Source organism: Dendropsophus ebraccatus, chromosome 9 (genome assembly GCF_027789765.1).
Source record: "Dendropsophus ebraccatus isolate aDenEbr1 chromosome 9, aDenEbr1.pat, whole genome shotgun sequence".
Taxonomy (NCBI): domain Eukaryota; kingdom Metazoa; phylum Chordata; class Amphibia; order Anura; family Hylidae; genus Dendropsophus; species Dendropsophus ebraccatus.
This window is the reverse complement of record NC_091462.1, coordinates 107,168,047-107,194,335: the sequence shown is the minus strand read 5'-3', so window position 1 is coordinate 107,194,335 and position 26,289 is coordinate 107,168,047. Positions and strand designations below refer to the sequence as shown.

The following is a 26,289-nucleotide window of genomic DNA, read 5'->3' as shown; positions in this document are numbered from 1 at the left end:
GACTGTTTACACTAGCCGATTATTGCTCAAATGCAATCGTTATCGCAAAAATTCGAATGATAATCGTTCCGTGTAAACGCACCATAATTCCACATCGTGTCTTCATTTGCTGGGATCAGATGGAGTAAATGATCATAGTACTGATTGTAACTAACGACTATGGTTCTATGTAATACGGTAAATGATTTCAGTTTAACGATGAAGGATCTCACGTGCAATCGTTTATCGTTAAAAAAAAACGTTTAGTCTAGTAGGAGCCTTAAACTGACACGTCTCACTTACCATAGTATAAAGGTCCTGTTCTTGTCTAATATCCTTTCAGATCAGAGGTGGATGATGATGAGGAGGAGGAGAAATGAAGTCCCGGAGTTGAAATGCAGAGCAAAAAAACTACTTTATTATCATTTTTTTCCTTATAAAAGAAAATTATAAATATTTCTGAATAAAATTTTCTGTACAAAAAACGCTAAGAAAATAAGATCTGAGAAGTTGTACAATCAGGCGGTGCCCCGGTAGTCGGGTATTATGTACATGGTGAGAGGGCATTGCGTATATGGAGGTGGGTCAACATAGAAATGGAGGTCATACTAACAGCCGGGGGCTAACAACAGTTCTAGGCCACAGCTCTTCTGGGTAGACGTCTTAACGTGGCTCCTTGTTGCAAAGCATCATGGTCCTAAAATTTGAGACCATGATCTGTATGAAGATGAAAATTACCGATGAAACAGTAGTAGGGAGGTGCACCCCGTTTATCTGTCCATGACGAGTGATTACTTGTGGGATGTTCCGATATGAAGATGATGTTAAAGGGGTTGTTTCCCCAAAAACTTTTTCCTTCAAACCAACTGGTGCCAGAGATTTGTAATTTACTTCTTTTAAAAATCTCCAGTTTTCCAGTACTTATCAGCTGCTGTATGTCCTGCAGAAAGTGGTTTATTCTTTCCAGTCTGCCACAGTGCTCTCTGCTGCCACCTCTGTCCATGTCAGGAACTATCCAGAGCAGTAGCAAATCCTCATATAAAATCTCTCCTGCTCCCCAGACTTCCTGCAGGACATACAGCAGCTGATAACTCCTTTAAATAGTCCAACTCTATAGTGCAAATGCTTATAGGATATGTATGGAGTACATTCCAGATCAGGCACTAGGGGTGAGAGTCATGCCCTGGTGTTCCTAGGAGGGAGAAGGAGTAACCTGCGACCCTCTAACCATTGTAAAACTACAATCCCCATCATGCCTGGACAGCCTTTGGCTGTCCAGCCATGATGGGTATTGTAGTTTTCCAACAGTTGGAGGGCTGAAGGTTCCCCATCCCTGCACTAAGTAAAGTCTCGATAATTGAGTCAGCCATTTTGTTTTTCAGTCATTGCCTCATATGTATTTTCAGCATCTCAATGAATCTTAGTTTAATACTGATCAATATGGCTGCCTCCTTCCCCTACCGTAATGGTCTATACATACAATTTAAGTGGATAACTGGTTTGTTTTATGTATATAGACAGCTCCCATGATGCGGCATACTGAATCAGGTGACCTGTATTGTTGAAGGGATGTGACAACTGCTTTTGGCACATAGGAGACTCCGCCGATACAAGGGGCGTATGACCAGCGCCCCCTCCATATAATTATATAAAAATATATTCTGAATATTATTTCAGCTACAGACAATATGGTTTTGGGTGGAGTTGTGCTTTAAGGGGTCACCTCCTATATAGGGGTCTCATATACAATGGAAGTAATGGATGCCCGTTGTTTACAATAGTTCCGACTGATGAACAATAAGCGTCAGAACCTCTAGTGAACAACTTCAGGAAGGAGATGGGGGTCCCCTTTAAATTGTGCCTCAAGAATAGACTGAAGCTGCTCTACCGCTATCTGATCATGTCTCTGTGGGGTCCCCCTCATCCGCACATCATAGAGGCGACCATTTTGTTTGCTTAGTATATGACCGACCCCTGATGACAGTGGTAACAGTCTCTAGGGTGCAGGCCTGCAAAATGGCCGCCCGTTATGTGTGAACTGAAGGCGCCCAATAAAATCACCGTATGGTGCTATATAAATATTTGACAACCATTTAAACATGGCCGCCGCTTATTTTAGTGAATACTGAAGAGAGCTGTGAGCGCCACTCAGCGGCCATGTCTCTGTCTCCACAGCCATAGTGGTGCCATGAGGAGAGGTATAGAGAGGCCTCCTAACTGGATGTCACAGCCGTCCCGCTGCCCAAACTCAGGATGAATTGCTGACAGTCCTGCAGCGTACGTTTGTCCCCAAGCTTCTCCAGGGTGCGGGCAGCTTCAGCCAACATGCCCACCCTTTGCCCTGGGGCAGATAGGAATGTAGGGGGTAGATAACGGCAGGCTAAGAGAAGAGCTTCAGCGTGTTCCCGGGTGGGTAGAGTCGCTTCACAGCTCCCTGGTGGAGAGAGATGAGAGGAATCATAGTCACAGGATCAATAGTGAGATGAATCCCAAGTATCCTGTACCCCAAGTGTCATTATTCTGTACCCCAAGTGTCAGCGTGTCATTATCCTGTACCCCAAGTGTCATCCTGTACCCTGTGTCATTATCCTGTACCCTGTGTTATCCTGTACCCAAAGTGTCACTGTGCCATTATCCTGTACCTCAAGTGTCATTATCCTGCACCCTAAGTGTCACTATCCTGTACCCCAAGTGTCACTATCCTGTACCCCAAGTGTCACTATCCTGTACCACAAGTGTCATGCTGTACCCTGTTATTATCCTGTACCCCAAGTGTCAGTGGGTCATCATCCTGTACCCTAAGTGTCATCCTGTACCCCAAGTGTCAGCGTGCCATTATCCTGCACCCCAAATGTCATTATCCTGTACCCCAAGTGTCAGTGTGCCATTATCCTGTACCCCGTGTCATTATCCTGCACCCTAAGTGTCACTATCCTGCACCCCAAATGTCATTATCCTGTACCCCAAGTGTCAGTGTGCCATTATCCTGTACCCTGTGTCATTATCCTGCACCCCAAGTGTCAATATCCTGTACCCCAAGTGTCACTGTGCCATTATCCTGTACCCCTAGTGTCAGTATGTCATCCTGTACCCAAAGTGTTATTATCCTGTACCGAAAGTGTCAGTGTCATTATCCTGTACCCCAAGTGTCAGCGTGTCATTATCCTGTACCCCAAGTGTCACTATCCTGTCCCCCAAGTGTCAGTGTGTTACTATTCTGTCCCCCAAGTGTCATTATGTCACTATTCTGTACCCCAAGTGTCATTATCCTGTCCCCCAAGTGTCAATATCCTGTACCCCAAGTGTCAGTGTGTCACTATTCTGTCCCCCAAGTGTCATTATGTCACTATTCTGTACCCCAAGTGTCATTATCCTGTACCCCAAGTGTCATTGTCATTATCCTGTTTTCTAATTACAAATATTGATAGGCCATCAGTGTGTGATCACAACACCTCAGCGATCAGCTGGAGCACATTTTAAGTGTTAGTGTACAATGAATGACCCTAATGAAGGACAGCAAGCGGAGATCTTGAAATACACAGGGATCTGACAGAAAGTATATGTGAGAATGAAAAGTTTTCATTAGACAAGGAATAATGTGACACACCTGACCAGAAGAGAAACTCATAGTAATCAACCAAAAAGAAGTGATCTGATTGGCTACTATCAGCAGACCCAGTGTGCGGCCATGTTTGTCTGTCACTATAGGGATTACAGAGAGGCAGCTGCAGTCAATTCATCATTTCAAAATGATTTATTTTAAAGATCAAACGCCAGATATAGAATATAATATATATATTTACAAGCACTCAAACATGACGTCTGTCTCCATAAAACACAGGCCGGAGCAGTATGGGGTATACTAAGACTGATGCTGGACCCCTGACTTCTCTACCTTAAGGAGTCCAACAGGCTGAACTGATACACAATCTTATACCTAGTGTAGGGCCTAAGGGGGCGGAGCATGACACAAGGATTGTCTGCTTGTTGTCAGCTCCGCCCCCCAGGGCCTGAGGATTAAAATGAATGTCTGCTCAATACAGTAGGTCTGATTCATTGGTTGTGCCCAACAGTCCCACACGATGATCAGTTTTTACAGTCTCCTTGTTGCCCGTGCTCCTGGGGCTGCATTGCAGCCGTACACAGAAAAAAAAAAAAGTTCTGAAATGTGATTTTCTCTGGTCTGTGTCGACTTCCTGCACAGGTTCCTCTCTCTGTGGAAACCAATAAGTACAGGGCAGCTCTCTTTTATGCGTCGCTGACAGACAATTACTGACAGGGCAGGGTCGGGAGGGTCACGCTGCAGCTGACAAGCCGCGCTATATCTGCAAATGAAAGAGAAGTAGCTTCAGTATTGACTCCTCTAACACCTCATCCATCTGCCCCCACTGCATATGCATTACACACTATGAAAACTGAAGATAATAAAGGGGCATCCCACCCACTGGTCCAATCAGTATTCAGTAGCTGACCTGGTGACAGTCCATGATAGAGCAACACATCTGGACATTTGGCAGCATGGCACGGCTATTGTGTAGACCTCTGCTCCACAGATATAAACCTTCCCTCCAGGCTTCCTATACAATATCCCCCTTATACTAGGGTATGCTAACAGTTCGGCTACCCAAGGAAAATGCAGAGGTGACAAGTGACCACCGTGGATCTCTGTACTTTTGTGCAGGACCATAAGAAGGTAGCACATGGGTATTTAGAATAGGCTATCAATGTGTGGTCATCAGGGGTCCACAATCCAGGACCCCCAACAATCAGCTGGAAAACATGACCCCTACATAGTTATCCTAATGCTGAGGTAACACTGGGTTCATCCATATTTAGGCTGTACGCCGCTGCAATACATCGGGGTATGGGTAAAAAGGAATGCTAACATATACCATGGCGTAACCCATGGTGGTCCCATTCACTTTAATGGAACATTTTAGCCTACTAGTGACTTTGTTCAGTCCATTAAGGTATGTTCACACGTAGCCGATTTGATGCTGTGTTTAGCATATAAACCCCTACGTGTGAATACCCTCTGAAATGAATGGGCCCTCCTCCTCCTAGATAAGCTAGCTTTTTTGCTGGTATCCCTATGTATACCCCTGCAGCATACAGCGTCAATGTGACCCGCTCAGCAGGAGAGACGTTCCATTGCAATGCCTTGCTGCAAAGCATCTTTGGAACCATCTTTTTGTTCTACTTCTGTGGTTGTACATAAATACTGATGGCATTCATATTTTAACATTAGTTTACCCTTTAATTTTTTTTCTTCTTCCTAATCAACTGGTGTTAGATTTATATAGATTTATTTATGTGAGAAGTTATATAGATTTGTAAATGACTTTTATTTAAAAACCTACAGTATTCAAGTACTTATCAGCTGCTGTATGCCCTGCAGGAAGTGGTGTATTCTTTCCAGTCTGACATAGCGCTCTCTGCTGCCACCTCTGAGCAGGAGAGGCTTTTTATGGGGATTTGATGCTGCTCTGGACAATTTTCTGACACCAGTTGATTTGAAAGAAAAAAATTGTCGGTGTACTTCTTTAAGTCCCAGCTCCTTGGTTACAAGTATTCTTAGCCAACAAATAATGGCTGCCTACTTGCAGCACAATTAGTTTGGCTTGTTAATGTCCATGCACTATGGGTTACTGTAGAGAATCACTGACAATTCTCCATCTCTCCTGCCAGGAAACATTATACACACAGTCACCCGACCGTCCACCTTAAAGCTGTGTTCACAAACTGCGGTTCCATTGCGGTTTTGCTGTGATTTTCTATAAATAGGGTTATTGAAGCTATTTTAGAAAATCCCGCCATGGACCCTCGGCCTGAATGTTTCCATCTATGAAGAGATGATTGATCTGCATTGCCTCTCTGTTATCATGCATTATTACCATCCTATTCATTAACCCTTTCAGTATGGGGAGAGTTCAGGGGCAGCTCGTGAATTAGGAAGGGAGAAAGGGTTAATCAGAAGGATATGGAACACAAGGGGTTATTGCCCACAGCGGCCAATCAGCATCTAGTTAAAGGGATGGTACATGTAAGATAATATTTAATTGGTTATCATTGACCGCACTTTTGTTATACAGCACCATCCAGTGTCATGGCATGGCGCTCAACCAGTGCTCCAAGCTTACAGTCAATATAAAAACAACAACCTACCTTCTTTGCTTGAAGGAGCCGCCCTCCTACGAAGGCTCCGGTCCAGAAGCTGATGTGTCCGTGTTGGACTGGCACCCGCCATCAGACGAGCTGTGGCTTCATGAAGAAAGACCTAAAAGTTACAAAACAGCCCAAGTTGGTGGCTTAGGTTGGTTGTCCACGCGGCAGCAGCAAGCGGGTGAGTCCGGGGAGGGGGGGGGGCTGCCCGGGTGATCGCTGATCGTCTGGGCAGCCTATAGGATATAGCGGCAGTCTGCTGCCGCCGCTCCTCTTACGTGGAGCAGCGGCTATAGATCGCTGCTATATAAGTCGTTTGTCTTTCAACATGTTGAAACACAAACGACTTCAATGATCTGCCGACATGAATGATGTCAGCTGATCGTTGCCTCCTATTCCACGGGACGATTATCGGCCGATGATTGTTCCGTGTAATAGGACCCTAACCCTCTAAGGTGCATCATCCCCATCATCAGCCATATATGATGAGATGTACAATATGGCACTCACCCTGCGCATAGCCGGTCTGAATGATTGTGCTAATCTGCGTAAGCTGCTCAGATCTAACTGGAACCCCCTGAGCTCCTGGGGGGACGCTGGGTGAATGTGACTCGGCTGCTGCCCTGGGGAGGTCTGTTGCTGCTGCTGCCAGATGTTAGTCCTGGTCACCAGGAGAAGGTCACACATAAGGAACTGCACCGCCTAAAGGAAGAGGACATGGAATCTGTAACATGGGAAATACCATAGCATGCTGTACAGAAAAGATAGATAGATAGACAGACAGACATAGCTCATGCACAGGATTCCTAGGTATCTCTGTAGGAAGCAAAGTTCTCACCAGTATAATCAGTATTTGGATGATACATGTAGGTACACAGCTGATGTAATGTTAGCACAGGTGTCATTAGGGTCAGTCACGGTCCGGGAGTCGTAGGCCAGCCACTGCCTCTGTATTGCACTGCAGATACATTGCACATAGTGGATAGAACATGCAATGCAACTACAATGCACCACAGCCACAGTGATCACCAGGGCCGCCATCCAAAGAAGAAGAGCTGGAATGTTCATGAAGGTTTCTACCTAGCTTCTGCTCACCTTATCCACATTGCCATTACTGGAAGGACTGGCGTTCAGGCTGTCTCTGAGGTATCCGCTGGCCTTTTCACACTGACCCAGGCTGACCTGTGTGCTGTCCTGCTTTCCAAACAGAGTCCGCACCGCTTTGAAGGTGTATAGAGCTGCCTTTGGCAACATGTTTCTGTATAGGGAAAGGCAAACATATAGGTACATGCGTGATGTGTGTGGTCATCATCTTGCCCAGTAAACTAGTAGTTCGCTACATGCTTGACCACTGATCTCTTCATATAACCTCAATAGTCAGACCCCCAACAATCAGACACCCTGTGGATAGGTGATAAGCTGTAATCTTGGGACATCCCTTTAAGTGCCATTATGGTGCGATCTCTTATATAATCCCCTCCCCCGCACTCACTCAGAAGCATGAAGTGATTTCGGCATGTACTCCACCAGCGGGTATAACCTCTGTGCCGCCTCATCGTCTCCTTGAAGCCAGTTAATAGCCACAATGATTATGGATGCCCACCACTTGGCGACTGGGTCTGTCCCTGTGCAGGTGGAAGATGGAAGATGAAATGAAATGGAAGAAAAGTCAAATAAAATTATATAAAATTCTTCTAAACTTTCTAGAATATATTACAATTCCCACCATACACCCAACATAGCATATCTGCACAGGTCACATGCTTAGCTACTGCATTGTGGGTAAAAACACAACAGCTCCAGACCTAATAGTAGTTTGGCAATGGGGGATTATAGAACAATAGGTTGGTTCATATTGAGCTCACCTGTAACAGCGGCCATACTGGAACTGATGGAGAAGGTGTGATTGGTGACTGCGGCAGCGTCTGAGCATCCATTCAGAAGCTGAAGGTATTCCAGTGCATCCGAGAACTCACTAGAAGGACAGGAACCAAAACTAAACAACATGGAACATACAGGGATCAGTCATCATATAACGCTCCCTTATGCTGCCCGAGCAGCTCCGACCCATTGAGACATGGAAGATCTGTCAAGGTGTCAAGCAGTAAGGGCCCTTTTACACGGAAAGATTATCTGACAGATTATCTGCCAAAGATTTGAAGCCAAAGCCAGGAATGGACTATAAACAGAGATCAGGTAATAAAGGAAAGCCTGAGATTTCTCCTCTTTTCAAATCCATTCCTGGTTTTGGCTTCAAATCTTTGGCAGATAATCTGTCAGATAATCTTTCCGTGTAAAAGGGCCCTTAGTTTTTCAGCAATTTGCTCTTTAGCAGCTAACAAGATTGAGCACTCCAAATTAGCAAAAGCAAACGTGATTTATTTCATGGTGAAACAGCACAACAATGTCAGAAGCGACGTTTCGACGACCTCCGTCGTCTTTTTCAAGCGTGACAACACATCAAACAGCAGATCTTCTTATGCAGGTGAATGTCTGCGCTGAATGAAAACTCGCAACTCCCATCATGTATGGATCTTGTTGTAAATGTTGTGAGTAGTAATAGTAGTGATGGAGTCTAGGTACTTCATCTGCGAGACAGTATCACCCCGGATCGCGAGATCCGGTAGAAAGTGGCCGTGTTTTTGTAGCGCTGGATAACCCCTTTAACTGTTCGGGCAATCGTCAGCCGTGGGCTGCACATTGCTATTACATTTAGCTATTACACGTAGCAATGCGCTACATGAACATGTTTATTCACAAAAGCCTCCCATAGACTGTCATTATGACAGGGAGGCTGTGTAATTCTCGACGCTGAATTCTGCCACTTTTGCTCTGTGTGCACGTAGCCTAAGAGTGTCTTGCATGTAGCAAACAGAACAATGTATAGATACAGCATCAGACTCACCCCTCTCCTTCCATCAGCGGCTTGCTTTGTTCCGGCTGGGCCACACAATACAGCGCTTTTTCCAGGAGATGTTCACGGAAAGCTTGAGTCACCTGAGCGAGCGGGTCCACTGCCCCCAAACACAACACACAGTTCATCACAATCCAATAGGAGCAAGACAGATAGATACACACAGCTGCTTCACCATATACATATCCTTAGGGCACTAGATTTTTGTGGAGTCCATAGCAGATATTAGAGGCATAGCCTTGGATTTCTGCTGAGGATTTGTCGCATGTATGATGCCTATTAAACTAAGTTTTTTTTAACACAGATTAGCCTCTGTGCGGTTTCTGCTTCAAAGAAGCCAAAGTGGTCGAATGTTTATGTGTTCGCTATGGGGAGGAGAGGGGTAATAAGGCAGCCAGACTGCTCTGGCACTGGCATTTCCCTCCGAGAACACTGGTTCAGGTGACATAAATCCAGCAGACACAACCCTACTTTCCACCAACCACTCAGGGCATCTTGGAGGTTGTGTGGCCCCAGGTTGAAGGCTGCTTGTATACTGTATATGATATGTAAGTACCTGCACTGCCTGCTGTACTGTATATGGTGTCTCTGGGAGAACTCCTCACAGTCCAGTCGCCATCTACAAAGAATCGATGTCCTAGAGGATGACACAACCACTGCATGGCAGGAGGGATGGTGACACTCTCTGCCAAACACACCTGGCGGGCGCTGCAGAGGAAGAAGCGCTGCAGAAAGGGACAAGATAAGACTCAAGAAGGATGTGACGGCAATGCACAGGATATATATATACAAAGGGCAGGGATTTTACTTCTCTTACCGCTAGGAAATGGAAGCGTCGGTGCAGACTTGCTTTAACTCGCAATGCGGCCCCTACATAGATCTCTGCCAGGGTGGCCACCGAAAGAGTGTTCCCTGCACAGTCCGCCAGATTGACAGCACTGAGAGCCATATTGATAGCTGAGAGGTGACCTCCTGCATGCTTCCCTAATAAAAGACAGAGAATGAGTCAACATGTCCTCTATCACTAGTGCACGGATGTAGTACGCTAACAGCATTTCTAGCTAAGCTTCCTAAATACCTGTCATGTGCAGCTGATGCAAGCGATGGTAAACCAGGGCAGCCTCCCTGCAGCTCTTGCGCACGTCATCTTTCAGCTGGTGGTCTCTGCGGAAGCCCCCAGCCCGACCAGCCAGCCAGCGGCCCACCCATAACCGTTGTAATACATAGCGGATGATGCTCCATGTGAGACTGCAGCAGAGATCAAAGTTGGAGGTGGGGAGGGGTCGGCCTAAAGCTTTCAGGGCTTTCCAGAGATGGAGTGAGGCCTGAGCAAAGTCACCCTAGAGGAAGGAGAGACACAAATCTTATTATGATGATAGAACATCACCGGCAGCCCTTCAGGTAGTATTAGTTTAATTTTGGAGTGTTCTTTTAAAATGGGTATCCCAGTTCTATCCCCTACCTGTTGGTGACTGCTCAAACTCCCACCAAAAATGTCCCTCTTTTTTCACACAAGTGAATGGAGCTCCATTAACTTAAAGTACTTAAAGTACAAGCCAACTACAAAGGTCACAGCTCCATAGCAAGTGAATGTAATGACAGTCCAGCATACACATTGCTGATCTAATTGCTGATCTAATCTGCCCACTAGAGATGATCGAACAGGGCCAAAGTTCAGGTTCGTACGAACCCGAACCTTCGGCATTTGACTCCCACCGTCTTGCCGTTCCATCGGAAGGTGGAGACAGCCCGAGTACTATTACCTAGGCTGTATCCCTGTTTTCCAGGCGGTACTGGGCTGTCTCCACCTTCCCCACGGAACGGGAAAGCAGCGGGAGTCAAATGCCGAAGGTTCGGGTTCGTACGAACCTGAACTTCGGCCCTGTTCGATCAACTCTACTGCCCATTATGACCCTCACTTATCACATACATTTTCATCTTAATATAACTCCCTTCAGTCAGAACTCCCTGTTTGCTGTCACATTTAGAATGTTAAAAGTGCCCTTGTGACCGTCACCAAGGTCAGATCCAATAGGGCCGGGATAGGGAACCTTTCCACTATGCAAAGTTCCCAGTCTAATTCCAGCGCCATTTATTTTACACCAGGTTCATCTTACCCGAGACAGATCAACATCAGCTTGTTTCCGATGACACCAGAATGTGACAGAAGAATCCGAGTGCAGACGGGTGACGGGTTCACCATATATGAAAAGCCGGATGAACACGGCCAGGACGATGATGAGGTTTATGGGCCAGAGAAGAGCCGAAGGGCTGAACCAACTAAACCATGAAGACATCTCTACAGGGAGCAAAAAACAATTGCATATTATATCATCACATAGTAGTGAGTACTAGAGATGAGCGCTCCCCCAGCACGCTCGGCTTCATCCAATCCTGAACTCTCTGCTTTGATCACAGGCGGCTGAAGAAGTTGGATGCAGCCCTAGGGAGTCCTGGAAAACATGGATATAGCCTATGGCCTTTGGCTGTATTCATGTTTCTAGGACTCCCTAGGGCTGCATCCAACTTCTTCAGCTAAGAAAGTGTTCAGGTTTGTACGAAGCCAAACGTGCTTCACTTGTGCTCATCATGACAGAACCATAAACCCTTCTAGACATTACCTGAGGGGCCCACTTCCAGCATACTTCTTCCAACCCCATGAACACTGGAACTTTCTGAGACCTTTTGACTCGTAGATCCTCCCATCAAGAAGGATAAGGGATTAAAGGAGAGACAGAGGAAGACGAAAACGCAGAGAGCCATACGGGACCGATCCAGCATCCCTGTACTGGGAGGAGTGGGACTCTCTTGCTTCAACTCTACCTAAAGCATTCAGTAAACAGCAGAATGGTGAGTATGGTGCAGGGCAGTAATAGTCATACCCAAAGCACTGTATACTATTCTAAAACCCAACACCTATCCCCTGGCCCCTTCCCCCGTCAATTGTTAGGTAAGGAAAAAGGAGATAAAAATAAATCACGTAGACGTAAAATTGTGCTGCCATCCTAAAAACGTGGCATATTAGGTTTCTGTATGCGTGAAAGCACCTGTGAGATGAGATATAAGAAGGTCAGATGATGATATGTTACCTTGGCTTCATCACTGAAGGGACTGTCCGGTTCTGAGTCACTGTTACACTGAGATAGGGGGCTTCCAGTGTGCGATGGGGAACCAACATCCGATGGAGGTGGAGTTGGGACTTCCATCATTTCTGCCTTAATTCCATCCACATTGACCCCAGTGCCAGCAACAAGATCTTTCAAAGTATCTGCAATGGAATAGGCAACATATTACTGATGGACAATAAACTAACAGCTCCTTCTAGCGTGATGCCATAGCTGTGTTCAGTCATATGTCTTCCAGCTTTAGCTGCCCTTCCCCTCTCACAGCATGTAGTCTCATAGACAGAGAGTGAAACTGCAGCTGCATCTCCCTCCTCTGATTACTTGTAGTGACCGATACCGAAAATACTGAAGAGGTTTGTAAACATAATAGATCAGATATTCATACATGGCTTAGACACCATATGACTTAGGATAAACTCTTTAAATAAATAAATAAATAAAGCCTCCTTACTGTTTTTCTGAGCCGCCATTTTCAGCATCATGTTCTCCTGTTTAAGCTTCACATTGTTTTGCTGCAGATAGCGAATGTAGTCGATGGCCTTCTTCAAAATGGCTGATTTATTCAACTATAAACCGAAAAACCAGAACTGAGATCTACATCCCCCAATAAGCACCAGTTACCGCTACAAACCATCACAGCCAATCCAACCCCAGATGTTATATATAAAAGTAAAGCAGACCCAAATATCTGGTCCGTCACGTACCTTGGCCTCCGTTCCCACCACTAGATCTTTAAGTTCAATAATCTTGTCGTTGATGGAAGATCGGTAGCGCTTTTCTATGGCATTGTGCGCTGTACGTTTCTCCCCCTTGCTGTTCAGCATGGCCATCTTGCCGTTGCCGTTTAAGCGGGTAATTGGCAGCTTGTCGGCATCCATCATCACTGGCACGGTGGTCAGAATGGTCCCACCGCTCACCAAGGTCTAAAATTGTGAAACATTCAGGAAGGCATAAGTATAAGTATAATAGAGTAACTGTGATCTTCAGTGAAGAATTCAGGTTTTCCTATCCTTTAGGAAGCAGAGATATAGGCTGCTGTATGCAGGGTAGGGCACTGAGAAGGTTAAATTGTCCTTGAGTAGTGAACCTGTTTATCCTATTGGGCCTTTACATTGATAATACATAAAAGCACACAGACAGGTGTTGTTCATTGCAAAGACCCTGCATACAGCAGCCCAGATCTTAGCTTCCTGCACCTCTGTAAATATATTATTGAACTTAGCTTCAGTCACACCTTAGTTTTTAGGCTTTAGGTGGAGGGGTTCTTTGAAGTATTTGCCATTGCATGCAAAGCACTTATAATAACTCTTAAGCTCTCTCTCAACTCTCAACTATAGGAATGTACATTAATATCTATGTGAGCTTGAGGCATTCTACAGGCCGTTCTGGAGTTTCCCCTCCACCTCCAAAAGAATTTCTGTACCTGTAGCTTCATCCTCCTCTTACCAATCTACCAAAAGTATGTCTGTATTTGCAGCCTTATCCTGCTACCAATGTACCATAAGTATTTCTGTACCTGCAGCTTCATCCTCCTCTTACCAATCTACCAAAAGTATATCTGTATTTGCAGCTTCATCTTCCTACCAATCTACCATAAGTATTTCTGTACTTGCAGCTTCATCCTCCTCTTACCAATCTACCAAAAGTATATCTGTATTTGCAGGTTCATCCTCCTACCAATCTACCATAAGTATTTCTGTACTTGCAGCTTCATCCTCCTCTTACCAATCTACCAAAAGTATTTCTGTACCTGCAGCTTCATCCTCCTACCAATCTACCATAAATATTTCTGTACTTGCAGCTTCATCCTCCTCTTACCAATCCACCAAAAGTATATCTGTATTTGCATCTTCATCCTCCTACCAATCTATTATAAGTATTTCTGTACCTGCAGCTTCATCCTCCCCTTACCAATCTACCAAAAGTATATCTGTATTTGCATCTTCATCCTCCTACCAATCTATTATAAGTACAGTGGTACCTTGGTTTAAGAGTAACTTGGATTAAGAGCGTTTTGCAAGAAGAGCTCACAGTTTTTCAAAATTGTAACTTGGTTTAAGAGCATTGCTTTGGTTTAAGAGCTCCCTGTACTGGGTGGGAGGGGGAGTGGGGGAGGGGCATGATCTGCATAGCGGGGTCTACAGCACTGTACTCGGACCCAGGAAGTCTCCCTCACCTTCCAAATCATAGCAGATCCACTTTAGGCTGGGGCTTGCATTAGGGGACAGGACTGTGGAGGTGATCTCTCCATAGCTGTAACCCCTCTCTCCCCGGACAGAGAGTGCTGTATGTATGTGCCCACATCTGCCCTGCTCATTCCTTCCTGCTCCCTGCAGTCTTTGTCCGCCCTTGTGTTTCCCATCCTCTCCATTACTGTACAGTAACTTATAATATCACAGATTCTGCTGTTTCTAAATGTTTGTTTCATTTGTTTTACATGTTATTCAGAATTAAAAAATCCATTATTTTTGGGGTGTGGAACAAATTGTCTGCATTTAAATTATTTCTTATAGGAATATATTTGCTTTGGTGTAAGAGTGGATTTGGATTACAAGCATGGTCCCAGAACGAATTATGCTCCTAATCCAAGGCACCACTGTATTTCTGTACCTGCAGCTTCATCCTCCTCTTACCAATCTACCAAAAGTATGTCTGTATTTGCAGCTTCATCCTCCTACCAATCTACCATAAGTATTTCTGTACCTGAAGCTTCATCCTCCTCCTACCAATCTACCAAAAGTATTTCTACATTAACAGCTACATCCTCCTCCTACCAATCTACCAAAATTATTTATTTTACGGCAGCTGCATCCTCCTTTTACCAATCTACCAAAATGTTTTCTGTACCTGCAGTTGCATCCTCCTCCTACCAATCTATTATTTACTGCTTTGGTGGATGTCTGTATTTGCAGGCAGGGAAAGGGGGACTCCATGCTGTTGCAAAATGCCTCTTTATCCATACAAATTTCTATGCGTTTAGGTCTCTATGACTTTTACTCCACTCACCGGCATCTGCAGCGGGGTGGTCTGTATGGTGGTGCTGGTTGGCGTCGTTTTGACTCCAGTTATCCCCGTGGTGTCAGCCTTCACAGCAGTCAGCAGCAGAGATTCAGCTTTAATAAAATGAGGCTGGAGCAGAACCTGTCAAAAAATCTAATCTCAGTAATATAATCCAGAGAAGACCCAACCCAATGGTACACTGGCGTCATGGCGGCCACCTCACTCACCGGAACCTGCTGGATTTGTGAGGTTATGGAAGCTGTATTGGTGGTGGTGGTCAGGAATTGGGGAGACAGGCTCTGGGTGTGGATGGTTAGGGGTTGCTGAATTTGGGGTGCAGATTGTGTCTGCTGCGGTTGGGCAACCATAGTCTGCAGGGTCGGAGCCTGGGTCACAACACTCTGTAGAGGCTGGCTCACCACATTTTGCAAGGGTTGAGCAGCAATGCTCTGCAGCGGCTGGCCTGAGATGCTCTGCAATGGCTGACTTGTCGTACTCGGCTGTGGCGGAGCACTTTGTGCTGCTGTAAAATAAGGAGTTTTATGACATTATAGAGAAACCACATAGAGTCCTTCTTCCTGGAGCATGGCCACCTCTAGCCACATCCATCACCCCACAATTACCTGTGTAGGTGGGCTGCTCTGCGTATCCAGTCACAGGCTGGGTGCTATACTGAGGTTGCATGGGTGTCACCAGGTTCTTCCCAAACGTCATGCTCTGCATCTGCTGGGGCACCGGCTGCAGTTTGCCCTGAGAGTGCGAAGGAGAGGGGGACGTCTGCATGGGCTCATCCTTGATCAGGTTCTGTATCCCAAGTTTCAGCTGGTGCGTGAAGTCACTTTGTGGTGGGGACACGGTAGGTGGACTCTGGAAACTGGGCGAGGAATGGGAGAACATCTTCATGGGGGTTGAGTGTGGAGGTGCTGCCAGTAATCCCTCCAAGGAGCTGAGCGCTGCACCTCCGGCAAGGTCCACATTGGGGGCAACATCCTGGGTGGGGGTACTGATTGGAACAAAGGGGCTATCGAAGAACCCTGAGAAGTCATTGTCTTGAGTGTGGATGAGCTGAAGCATATCTGGAGAGGGAAACAAGATTATGGATTATTCTTCACATTTAATTCAAGAAGAACATGGAGCCTACCACCCACATGACCTGCCAGCAAGCCTCAGTCCTACTATAGAGATGGAGGCTCATTCGCTTATACATATAGGAGATTTTCATGGAAGAAAACAAAATCAAGGTTCCAAGCTGCCAGATCCTTGTGTCGCTTGATGAGAAATATCAGCCAGACCCTATAGAACTACAACTCCCATCATGCAGTAGATGTGACTAGACCCAATTAGAGCAGTGTTCCTGTAGCCATGGTTCTCCAGGTGTTGCACAACAACAGTTCCCATCATGGCCTAGACACGACTACAGTGTCGGACTGGGGTATCTGGGGCCCACCAGAGGAAATAATCCTGGGGGCCCACCAATGAAGAACCAGACACGACATGTCAATCAGTGTTTGTGCAGGTTCTAAAGCTGGGGGCCCCTCGGAGGTGGGCCAGTCCTACACAGTGTTCCCCAACGTGGTCTCCAGTTGCTGCAAAACTACAAATCCCTGCATGATGGGAGTTGTAGTTTTGCACCAAATAGAAAGACACGGGTTGGGAAACACTGGTATAGATATTGGGCCCTATGCATATGGACTTGTTTCACCATTTATGGTAGATACCTATGGCGAATACATACATCCTTCATAGATGTTCCTGTGCCGGGATACAAGAAGTCAAGCGCTGGATTATCGGCCATTTCCTAGTATAGGGAACCAATCAGATTCAAGGTTTTATTTTCTAAAATAAAAATAAAAAAGGCCTCTTAGTGAAAGCTGGAATCTGATTGGTTGCTATGGGCAACTGCTCCAATGTTCCGCTGTACAAGTTGTTATAAATCTGCCCCCTCCACTTCCCAGCAAAAGGGCTTTTCACCTCCTGATTTTAAAGTGTACCTGTCATGGCCCCCGCTGCCCGATCAGCAGCAAATTCCTCTAAGTTTGTGTCTCCTTGGATACTAACACACAATGAGACCGTAATGCATGCGACCCCCATTGGATTCAACAAGGGTCGCGCACATTAAGGTCTCATTACTTCATGGTATCCAAGGAGATTTAAATTTATGGATTAACAGAAGAACTGATTTGGCAGCGAGCCAGCATGACAGGTACACTTTAATGCATGCTTGGTGTATATGGGAAACATATTATTGGAGAACATTTTTACTTCAAAATTTATATTTGTTTTTATGCATTAAAAGTGTAAAAAAAAGAACAGATATGCTAAACCTATAAAAACGTAAGACTGTTGCTGTTTGGTAACTTTATGGGGTTCTGGTCCATAGGCTGATCTGGTGGCTCTCTATCCTTCATCCTTCTGGCTGTGTGACATGGGGTAGTCCAGAGTTTTCTTTCAGGATAAGTCCATAAGTCACAAGTCCTTCACAAAGACATCGGCCCCATTCTATCCGTCCTCCCCCCCCCCCCCCCCCCCCATTATCAATGATCCAGGTCTCCAGGCCTCTAGTTAACCATTACACGACCTGATGTTGGACCACCATCCTAGCTGTCCTGCCCCCCATCATCAATGATCCAGGTCTCTAGCTAACCATTACGGGACCTGATGTTGGACCACCATCCTAGAACTGTCCTAGCCCACCATCCTAGAACTGTCCTACCCCACCATCCTAGAACTGTCCTACCCCACCTTCCTAGAACTGTCCTAGCTTACCATCCTAGAACTGTCCTACCCCACCATCCTAGAACTGTCCTACCCCACCTTCCTAGAACTGTCCTAGCTTACCATCCTAGAACTGTCCTACCCCACCTTCCTAGAACTGTCCTAGCTTACCATCCTAGAACTGTCCTACCCCACCATCCTAGAACTGTCCTACCCCACCATCCTAGAACTGTCCTAGCTTACCATCCTAGAACTGTCCTACCCCACCATCCTAGAACTGTCCTACCCCACCATCCTAGAACTGTCCTAGCTTACCATCCTAGAACTGTCCTACCCCACCATCCTAGAACTGTCCTACCCCGCCATCCTAGAACTGTCCTTCCCCACCATCCTAGAACTGTCCTAGTCCACCATCCTAGAACTGTCCTACCCCACCATCCTAGAACTGTCCTACCCCACCTTCCTAGAACTGTCCTAGCTTACCATCCTAGAACTGTCCTAGCCCACCATCCTTGAACTGTCCTAGCCCACCATCCTAGAACTGTCCTACCCCACCTTCCTAAAACTGTCCTAGCTTACCTTCCTAGAACTGTCCTAGCCCACCATCCTAGAACTGTCCTAGCCCACCATCCTAGAACTGTCCTAGCCCACCATCCTAGAACTGTCCTAGCCCACCATCCTAGAACTGTCCTAGCCCACCATCCTAGAACTGTCCTAGCCCACCATCCTAGAACTGTCCTACCCCTCCATCCTAGAACTGTCCTACCCCACCATCCTAGAACTGTCCTAGCCCACCATCCTAGAACTGTCCTAGCCCACCATCCTAGAACTGTCCTAGCCCACCATCCTAGAACTGTCCTAGCCCACCATCCTAGAACTGTCCTACCCCACCATCCTAGAACTGTCCTACCCCACCATCCTAGAACTGTCCTAGCCCACTATACCTTTTGCAGGTCACTTGAAGTCATCCTATGATTGTTACGTGAAACTGGAATGAGATGGTGGTCATCACGGTCATGAAAGGGTTGTGTCTGACTTCTGCTGGTCCCTCTGCTGGTACGGCTAGCATTCATCACTTCTTTTCTCCACTCGAAACTCTTCTTTTCAACTCTTTTGGCGCGGCCCGTAGTTATTTTTTATTACACTTACTTTTCAGGTTATTTAAGACTGCTCCATAGACGGCAGCACCTTTGCGGTACTTTTGTAGTCCTTTTGTTGAAAACGCTGCAGTACCATAAAGAAAGGTGACGTGTGTGAACACAGCTTTATATTATTGCTCCTTAAATAGGATTGGTTTAGTTGATCACCTATTTATCACCTCAATAAGTAGAATGAATGGTGGCGGCGGCAGCGATGGAACTCTACCAACACTGGAAATGAATAGCTGCCATACATGCGGAGATGCTGATTTAAGAAAAAAAAATGTAGTGCTGTAATATTAAGTGACATTATCATTCTTTTTTTTTGTTGTTTAATTAATTTGCTCAAAAATTCATTTATTTTTTTCCAAGATATTTTGATCACCATCCAGTATACTAAGTAACAAGTACCGTAAAATAAACACTACAAAAGACTTTGATGGTTCTGTACCTTCATAAGTGCACTCCATGGGCACGCTGGAGAAGAGGCGAAGAGCCAGGCTCCCCGAATATTCTCAGTCTCCCCTCCCAGACGTCTAATGCTTCACTAAATGCTGCTGCTGCAGTTCTACCACCTGTAAAGTCTATGCCCCGGGGTCCTGTGCATATGTCTATTGCTTTTTTTCTATTTTCCCACACCCTCCTCTTCCTCCTCCTTCTTGTCAAGCAGCTCCACCTCTTGTGGATGGAGTTATGGGCAAAGGAGAATGAATCAGAGCTGGGAGATGAGGTGACTATGGCGGGCCAATCAGGGCTAGCTGTAAGAAGCAGCCCAGCCTGGCCATCCTCGAGGAGGAACCAGCCTCGTCTCTGAAGGTTACCAGCGTTCACAGGAGCTTCCACCTCCTCAGGGTTATTATAGGACATTCACAGGCGGCTGCACTGTGTACATTACTACCAGTCACCTACACACCAGTATGGTGCAAGAGCAGGCCACAAGGGTGTGCAATGTCACTAACACTACACCGTCACATCCATATACCTGATCAAGTACCCATAGGTTTTCTGTATAAGAATACATGCAAATAGCATATTATTCGCACAATTTCGTTCAATGGGGTATAGCCGCTTCCTGCAATTCATAACACTTATTCCGACGCATTTTAATTGTGCAAGAAATAAAATATATATTGTCTGCCGTTTACGGCAGACAATTTGGTGCAGAATTTGGTGCAGAATACAAGCACTTTGTAGCATGTTTCAAACACACTCCGAAAAATCCATGTTAATGCATCAAAATACACGCCATAAAATGCGTGAAATACTCATGATAGTTCACATTGGAATTACACCAACGTTCTCTTTTTAACCCACGCCGAACGTATTTTTAGCAAAAAAAACACATCAGATCTGGAGGATGTAGATTAGTCCCATTGGTTGCCACAAATCTGGATAGGAAAACGCAACCGTATAAAGGGTTAAAAGCGTGCAAGTATGCGGCAGAATATCTCCCAGTGTACTTTACCACCATATGGCGAATCCAGCTCCCCACCATATCTATATAGAACAACCAATATTTAGAGAAGCAGAGGTCAGTGTCCGCTCTTTACCAGTCTGACCTCTCGGAAGCAGACATTGCCCTCGTATTTGCTTTTCGCCCTTTTGACTGCAATAATATTTATTTTGACAGAGATTTTGTGAACCCCTCTTTGGCGAATGAAGCCGGTCCATATGGATAGAAGGACACGAAAGGATGGGCAGATATATTGGGTGGCAGACCCCTATTATTTAGATGTAAAGGAGGCCATATTGGCAGACACTCAGATTTGCTTCAATTTTGCATCCCACCAATTTACAGCAATATAATAGTGTTGCCCCCTTAATAAAATTGATTGTTTAGGGGGATCCTGGTATAGACTTTACATTAGGCTGGTGGTGAGGCCACAGTACCGCTATACCTTGGCACATACCTGGCACCAATTGGACGTAGTTTGTGTTATTTCGCTGCTCAGGAAGCCCCAGGCTTTTCTATATAAGCCTTGTTTACAATCCCGCAGCTGAATGACGCCCCCTCTGGACTGTTCTAGTCAGGGGCCAGGAAACCTGGCTCGGCAAAGCCTTTGTGATGTGTACCTGAGATAAACATGGGGCTTTGTGCCGCCAAAGTCCCCTGAATCAGCACAACCGGGCCGTGAAAGAGCCGCAGCTGAGTGAAAGCGTAAAGAGAAATGGATTCTACATTTCACTTGTCACCCAGCTTTCCTTCAGCCCAGATACTGCATGGATTACAGCCTAGCCAGACACAAGGGTCTGGCTAGAAGGCTTGGTGACTTGTTGGATGTAATATGGCGGCCATATTAGTTTATCACCTCACCAAATAATGATTGAAAATAATCTACGCTCCTTGATGCTTCCCAAACCCAATCAACGTCACTTTTTGCGCCATTTAATTCAACATCATACAAAAGAGGGCGTCCAGTAGCAGCACGATAACAGTGACCCACATAATCACCGATGAAAGTAACCCAACCGCTACGACTAGATATTCGAGAAAGTTATACTGATGATTCATTCCTATACAACCAGCAATACACCATGGCGCCAAACTTAGAACAACATACTAGTTAAAAACAAAACAAAATGGGGGATATCATGACACTGACATCGATGAACCTTTCATTGTATATTGAAGCACTGAATGACCTTGGGGGCCAAGGACCGAACAAGGCGAAATTTTTTTTCTTGTTAGGGAATACAAGTAATCTTAAAAAAATGTATATATTTCTAGGTGCTCAGCCATAAATTCTATTTTACATCAACTCCGACGCATTTCAGGTAATAAAAAAAAGGGGTGCAGAAAAAAAAAATTCTCATGCCCTCTCTGCCCGGCTCTGTCAGCAGAATACATAGAAATAGTAATAAATGATGCGACTATAAGAATGACTACTACTCCTGCCGCGTTTCAGCCCGGCAGCACTGCTAACAAACAGCTCAGCAGTAGAACATTGACCGACAGTAACCCTACGTGATGTCATACAAGGGGCGGAGCCTCAGCCAGCAGCCCTAGGAAGCCTTAGGATTCCATATAGACAAGACGCACATGGAGAAGCGTATCAGAGAACCAGAAATACAGCCTTCACCCCACCGACCCATCACCCACTAACCTCCCCCCCATCATCAGAAACGCCATACAGTTGTAGAACTACAATCCTCAACCTTGTCGGTGTACTACAAATGAACACGTGCCGCCCCGATCCCCCCCACCACCACATATTGTACTAAACTGAATTCTTCCATGCATTACAATGCTACAACATTGCGGCCCCTGCGCTTGAAATGCGTCTTAAAACGTGCAACTTTTCCTCAATCCATTAAATGCCATAAAAATTTACAGAAATTGACACAGTTACGCCAACAAGAAAAGAAGAAAAATAAAGAAATTGTTGAAATCACACAGGAAAGACACTTGGCTTGAAACGCGTTACATTCTTATAAGCAATATGAAAGCAATGACCAGTCCCACTATAGCACCCTGCGCTTTAAAGGCTTCTTGCCGCCACCTGTCAATCATGCCAGCCCCGCCGGCACTAATAAAGTGTCCTGGGTCACCTACCGTCTATGTCGCTCAGCAAGGCGTTGTCTATGTCGCTGCTCTCATGCAGGGACAGAGAGGGGTCCAGGTGGTCCAGGGAACTCTCATCATATCCAATACCATTCATCTTGACACTTTGTATTCCTCTTTGTCTTCTTCTTCTATTATCTCTGCCCTGTGTCGGGCATGGGCGTTATTCCCATACAAGTCTATAGTAATTGACAGATCGCAGGTAGGGGGTCTAATGTTAAAGCCCCCCCATATCTACAACAAGCACTAAGGAAGTTCAGGCAAACTGTAGCTGCTAGGAGCTTGCAGAGGCAGAAGGAGGCGCCTAGATGGACACCCCTGCCCCCGGCCTCCTCCCCACCATATCCTGGGCCGGCCCCCCTCCTCCCATAATATCCTGGACCCCCCCTCTACCCTGCACTGCAAGCAGAGACTTTACATAGCAGGTTCTGCCGACTTGTTAACCCTCTCACTGCAGGAGACTCGCAGCAATGCATGATAGTATACAGTACATTATTATACAATAGTATACAGCATACATCACATTATACAGGAGAATCCCTTTAAATCTGGCATCGTAAGATTTAGATTACAAATTTAAAAATAATAATAAAAAAAACAAAATTGATAAGAATTGATCATTTTCAAGTTTATTGGACGCCAGAGTAAAGAAATGTCAGTGGATTGTGTATAACAATAGTCCATCACCTCATCGTATGCTCGTGTTCACACAAGCATTGGCGTTAATGATGTCATCATTGCCCTAGATGACGTATCGTGGATCCCGTCAGCTGAAATTAGAGAATGTTCTGGATTATCAAATGTCAGGCTATGTTCACACTACGTAAGAGACCGGCCGTTCCGTGACCCGGCCGGTCTCTGCAAAGATCATTCTTAAGTACCGGCCGGATGATGTTTCCGGCCGCAGTGCTCTGATGAGGGCGCATCAGTGCGCGCCCGCATCAGAACTCCCCATAGGACACAATGAAGCAAGCGGCCGGAGCAATTCACTGAATTGCGGACACAGAAAACTGACATGTTAGTTGTTTGCGGCGCTGCACGGGGTCCCGGCCAGAACGTATACGATGTGTATACGTTCCGGCCGGGATCCCATAGCAAAATAGGCACTGTTCCGCACAACACAAAGTACGGACGGTACTTTCACGTAGTATGAACATAGCCTCACTCTGTTGTCCACCCTTATGGTCCACGTCAACTAATTGGACACTGACGCGTGCACGATGGCGACACTGATGATGTAAACGAAGTTGGTGATGTCATTATATACACAAGTCCGCTTCAATGTTGGCTGGTTGCCCCACATGAGATGCCATGGACCCTAAGTTAAAACTGAGAAAAATTTTACTTTACTTTATGGTCTATGCCTTCAGCTGATGTTCACATTGGCGATGATGATGATGACGAGGGGCGTAACTACCACTGTAGCAGCCATGGTGGATGCTACAGGGCCCACAGTATCAGGGGGCCCATCCCTGCAATACACTGGGCCTCCTGAGCTGTCATCTACTAAGGGAGATGCCTACAATGAGGGACACTATGTACTGGGGGATAGGATTAAAGGGGAGATGTCCAATTTGGGGGACACTTTCTACAAGGGGGATACTAAGAGACATACCTACCATGGAGGACACTATGGGAGATGTTTACCATTGGGGAGCACTATCTACTGGGGGGATATCTACTGGGCGGAGGACTAACAAACAGGGGGATTACCTACAGTGGAATGGGGGGAGGGGGGACATCTTCAGGGTTTTCTATAACGTCACTTTGTTGTCTATGTCAATGATCCATGTCAGCTAAGTTTATGCTAATGTTAACCAATACCCACATGCACATTGGCGATAATGTTCATAACGTTGAAGACGATGATGTCATCAACATACGTCATCATCAATGTTGTCATGTTGGAGCCCCATATGATATAGACCAGGAATGGGAAAGCTTTGGCCCTCCAGCTGTTGCAAAACTACAATTCCCATCATGCCCGGACAGCCGACTGGCTGTCCGGGCATGATGGGAATTGTAGTTTTGCAACAGCTGGAGGGCTGAAACTTCCCCATCCCTGCTCTAAATCTGTGTTCCCTGACTCTCCAGCTCTTACAAAACTACACCTCCCAGCAAGTCTTTGGCTGCGGACTAGTAAATGTCTATGGAAAGGTGGTCTTGTCGCCCTTAGCAACCAGTCCGAGTCCAGCTTTTACCTCACCGCTGCGGTTTAGAAAGTGAAAGCAGAAATCCAATTGGTTGCTATGGGTCATGAGACCTAGTTACGGGAAACCATCTAAATACTATACATATCCATGGCGGATAATAGTAACTCGGTATCTACAACACTGATCTGTTATCTACACTGCGACCTACAGACCGTATATAGATCCAGGCCTCCATTGTGTAGGTAAATGTGTAACCAGCGATTCTTTACATAACCCCAATATCAGACGACGACCTGGATGCTAAACATTTCCCACACTCCGCGTGTTTCCATATATATCCTCCTGTTATCGGGGACATCTGATCAGCGCTCCCAGGAATGTCAGGCATTTAACGCTGTCACATCTGGCGTAGAATATATTCCTTAAAGGGGAACCTGCCGCCATATTGGTTTCCATGTAAACAATAGCGCTATTGTGTCCACTAAAAAGCCCCTTGAAGTGGCAGCTATAGAGGGTGCTCACTATGGAGTGAATCCTGGCGGCCATATTTATTGATGATCATGGATCTTATGTATGACTATGTATCCTCTGATACAGGGATGGGGAACCTGCAGCCCTCCAACTGTTGCAAAACTACAATTCCCATCATGCCCGGACAGCTGGAGGGTGGCAGGTTCCCCTTTCCTGCTCTAGAACAGAAGGGAACCCTTTTCTATTGTCTCCATAAAGAATGTTCAGACTGGAGTTCCCCTTTAAATGGTTGGAAAAAGGAAGAAAATTTGACTCTAGCACTGACGCCATTGCAGTGTCCCCATATGATGCCCACCTAACATAACATCCATCTGTCCCTGCATGCTTAGCCTGGATGAGTGTGCATGAGTTGTGAATGGAGAGAAGGGAGTTAAAGCTGACTACTAAGGTGGCGGCTTATCTCCATGAGAGCAACAGGACGGGACATGTCGGAATCCACTATATATCTGCTGTCTGGGAGTGTTTGGGCACCCCCATAGACAATAGATCAGGGATAGGGAACCGACGTCCCGCCAGCTGTGGCAATATTACATTTCCCATCATGTCTGGACAGCCAGGCATGATGGGAAATGTAGTTTTGCCACAGCTGGCGGGCCAAAGAGTCCCCATCCCTGCAATAGATGGTGTTTAGTTCCAGAGCAGATTGGTTGGTCCTGTCAATGGCGGGATACAGTCCTGTATAAGTCATAGTAACGCGCAGGATCACAACGGCCTTGGTAAAATTTAAAGGGATTTTTCCAGTTTCTGAAAAATCCTACAATTCTTTCAATTATAAAAATTTAGGCAATTTTCCCATACACTTTCTGTATCAGTTCGTCACGCTCGATGTCGTACAGCCGATGCCGTCACCGTCCGCTCCCATGAGGCCCTCTACCCTGGTCATGTGACACACACAGGTGAATAGGGTTCCCACCTAATGACAGCAAGTAGAGGTGTTGAAAAGTAATACAGGAATGTAGACATGTCACTTTTTATACCAATGTATTAAAATAAAATAAAAAATTATTGG

General features: G+C 45.8%; 1 protein-coding gene across 3 annotated transcripts; it reads right to left on the bottom strand.

Moving 5' to 3' along the window:
• Window positions 1–375: 375 nt before the first annotated feature.
• SREBF1 (sterol regulatory element binding transcription factor 1) lies at window positions 376–22,888 on the bottom strand. 3 transcript variants are annotated; one of them, XM_069984249.1, is made up of 19 exons: window positions 22,588–22,888; window positions 15,804–16,256; window positions 15,408–15,703; window positions 15,187–15,321; window positions 12,885–13,103; window positions 12,632–12,746; window positions 12,145–12,323; window positions 11,677–11,878; window positions 11,173–11,354; window positions 10,134–10,395; window positions 9,873–10,039; window positions 9,612–9,780; window positions 9,047–9,155; window positions 8,007–8,116; window positions 7,634–7,766; window positions 7,237–7,399; window positions 6,652–6,843; window positions 6,145–6,256; window positions 376–2,413 (listed from the first exon to the last, which is right to left on the bottom strand). In XM_069984249.1, the coding sequence occupies exons 1-19, from the start codon at window positions 22,691–22,693 to the stop codon at window positions 2,193–2,195; spliced, it is 3,525 nt and encodes a 1,174-aa protein (XP_069840350.1). In that variant the 5' UTR covers window positions 22,694–22,888; the 3' UTR covers window positions 376–2,192. The 3 variants fall into 3 exon arrangements, with proteins under 3 accessions (XP_069840350.1, XP_069840351.1, XP_069840352.1); XM_069984250.1 differs by lacking the exon at window positions 22,588–22,888 and adding an exon at window positions 19,486–19,628; XM_069984251.1 differs by lacking the exon at window positions 376–2,413 and adding an exon at window positions 3,715–4,304.
• Between the last annotated feature and the right edge of the window lie 3,401 nt (window positions 22,889–26,289).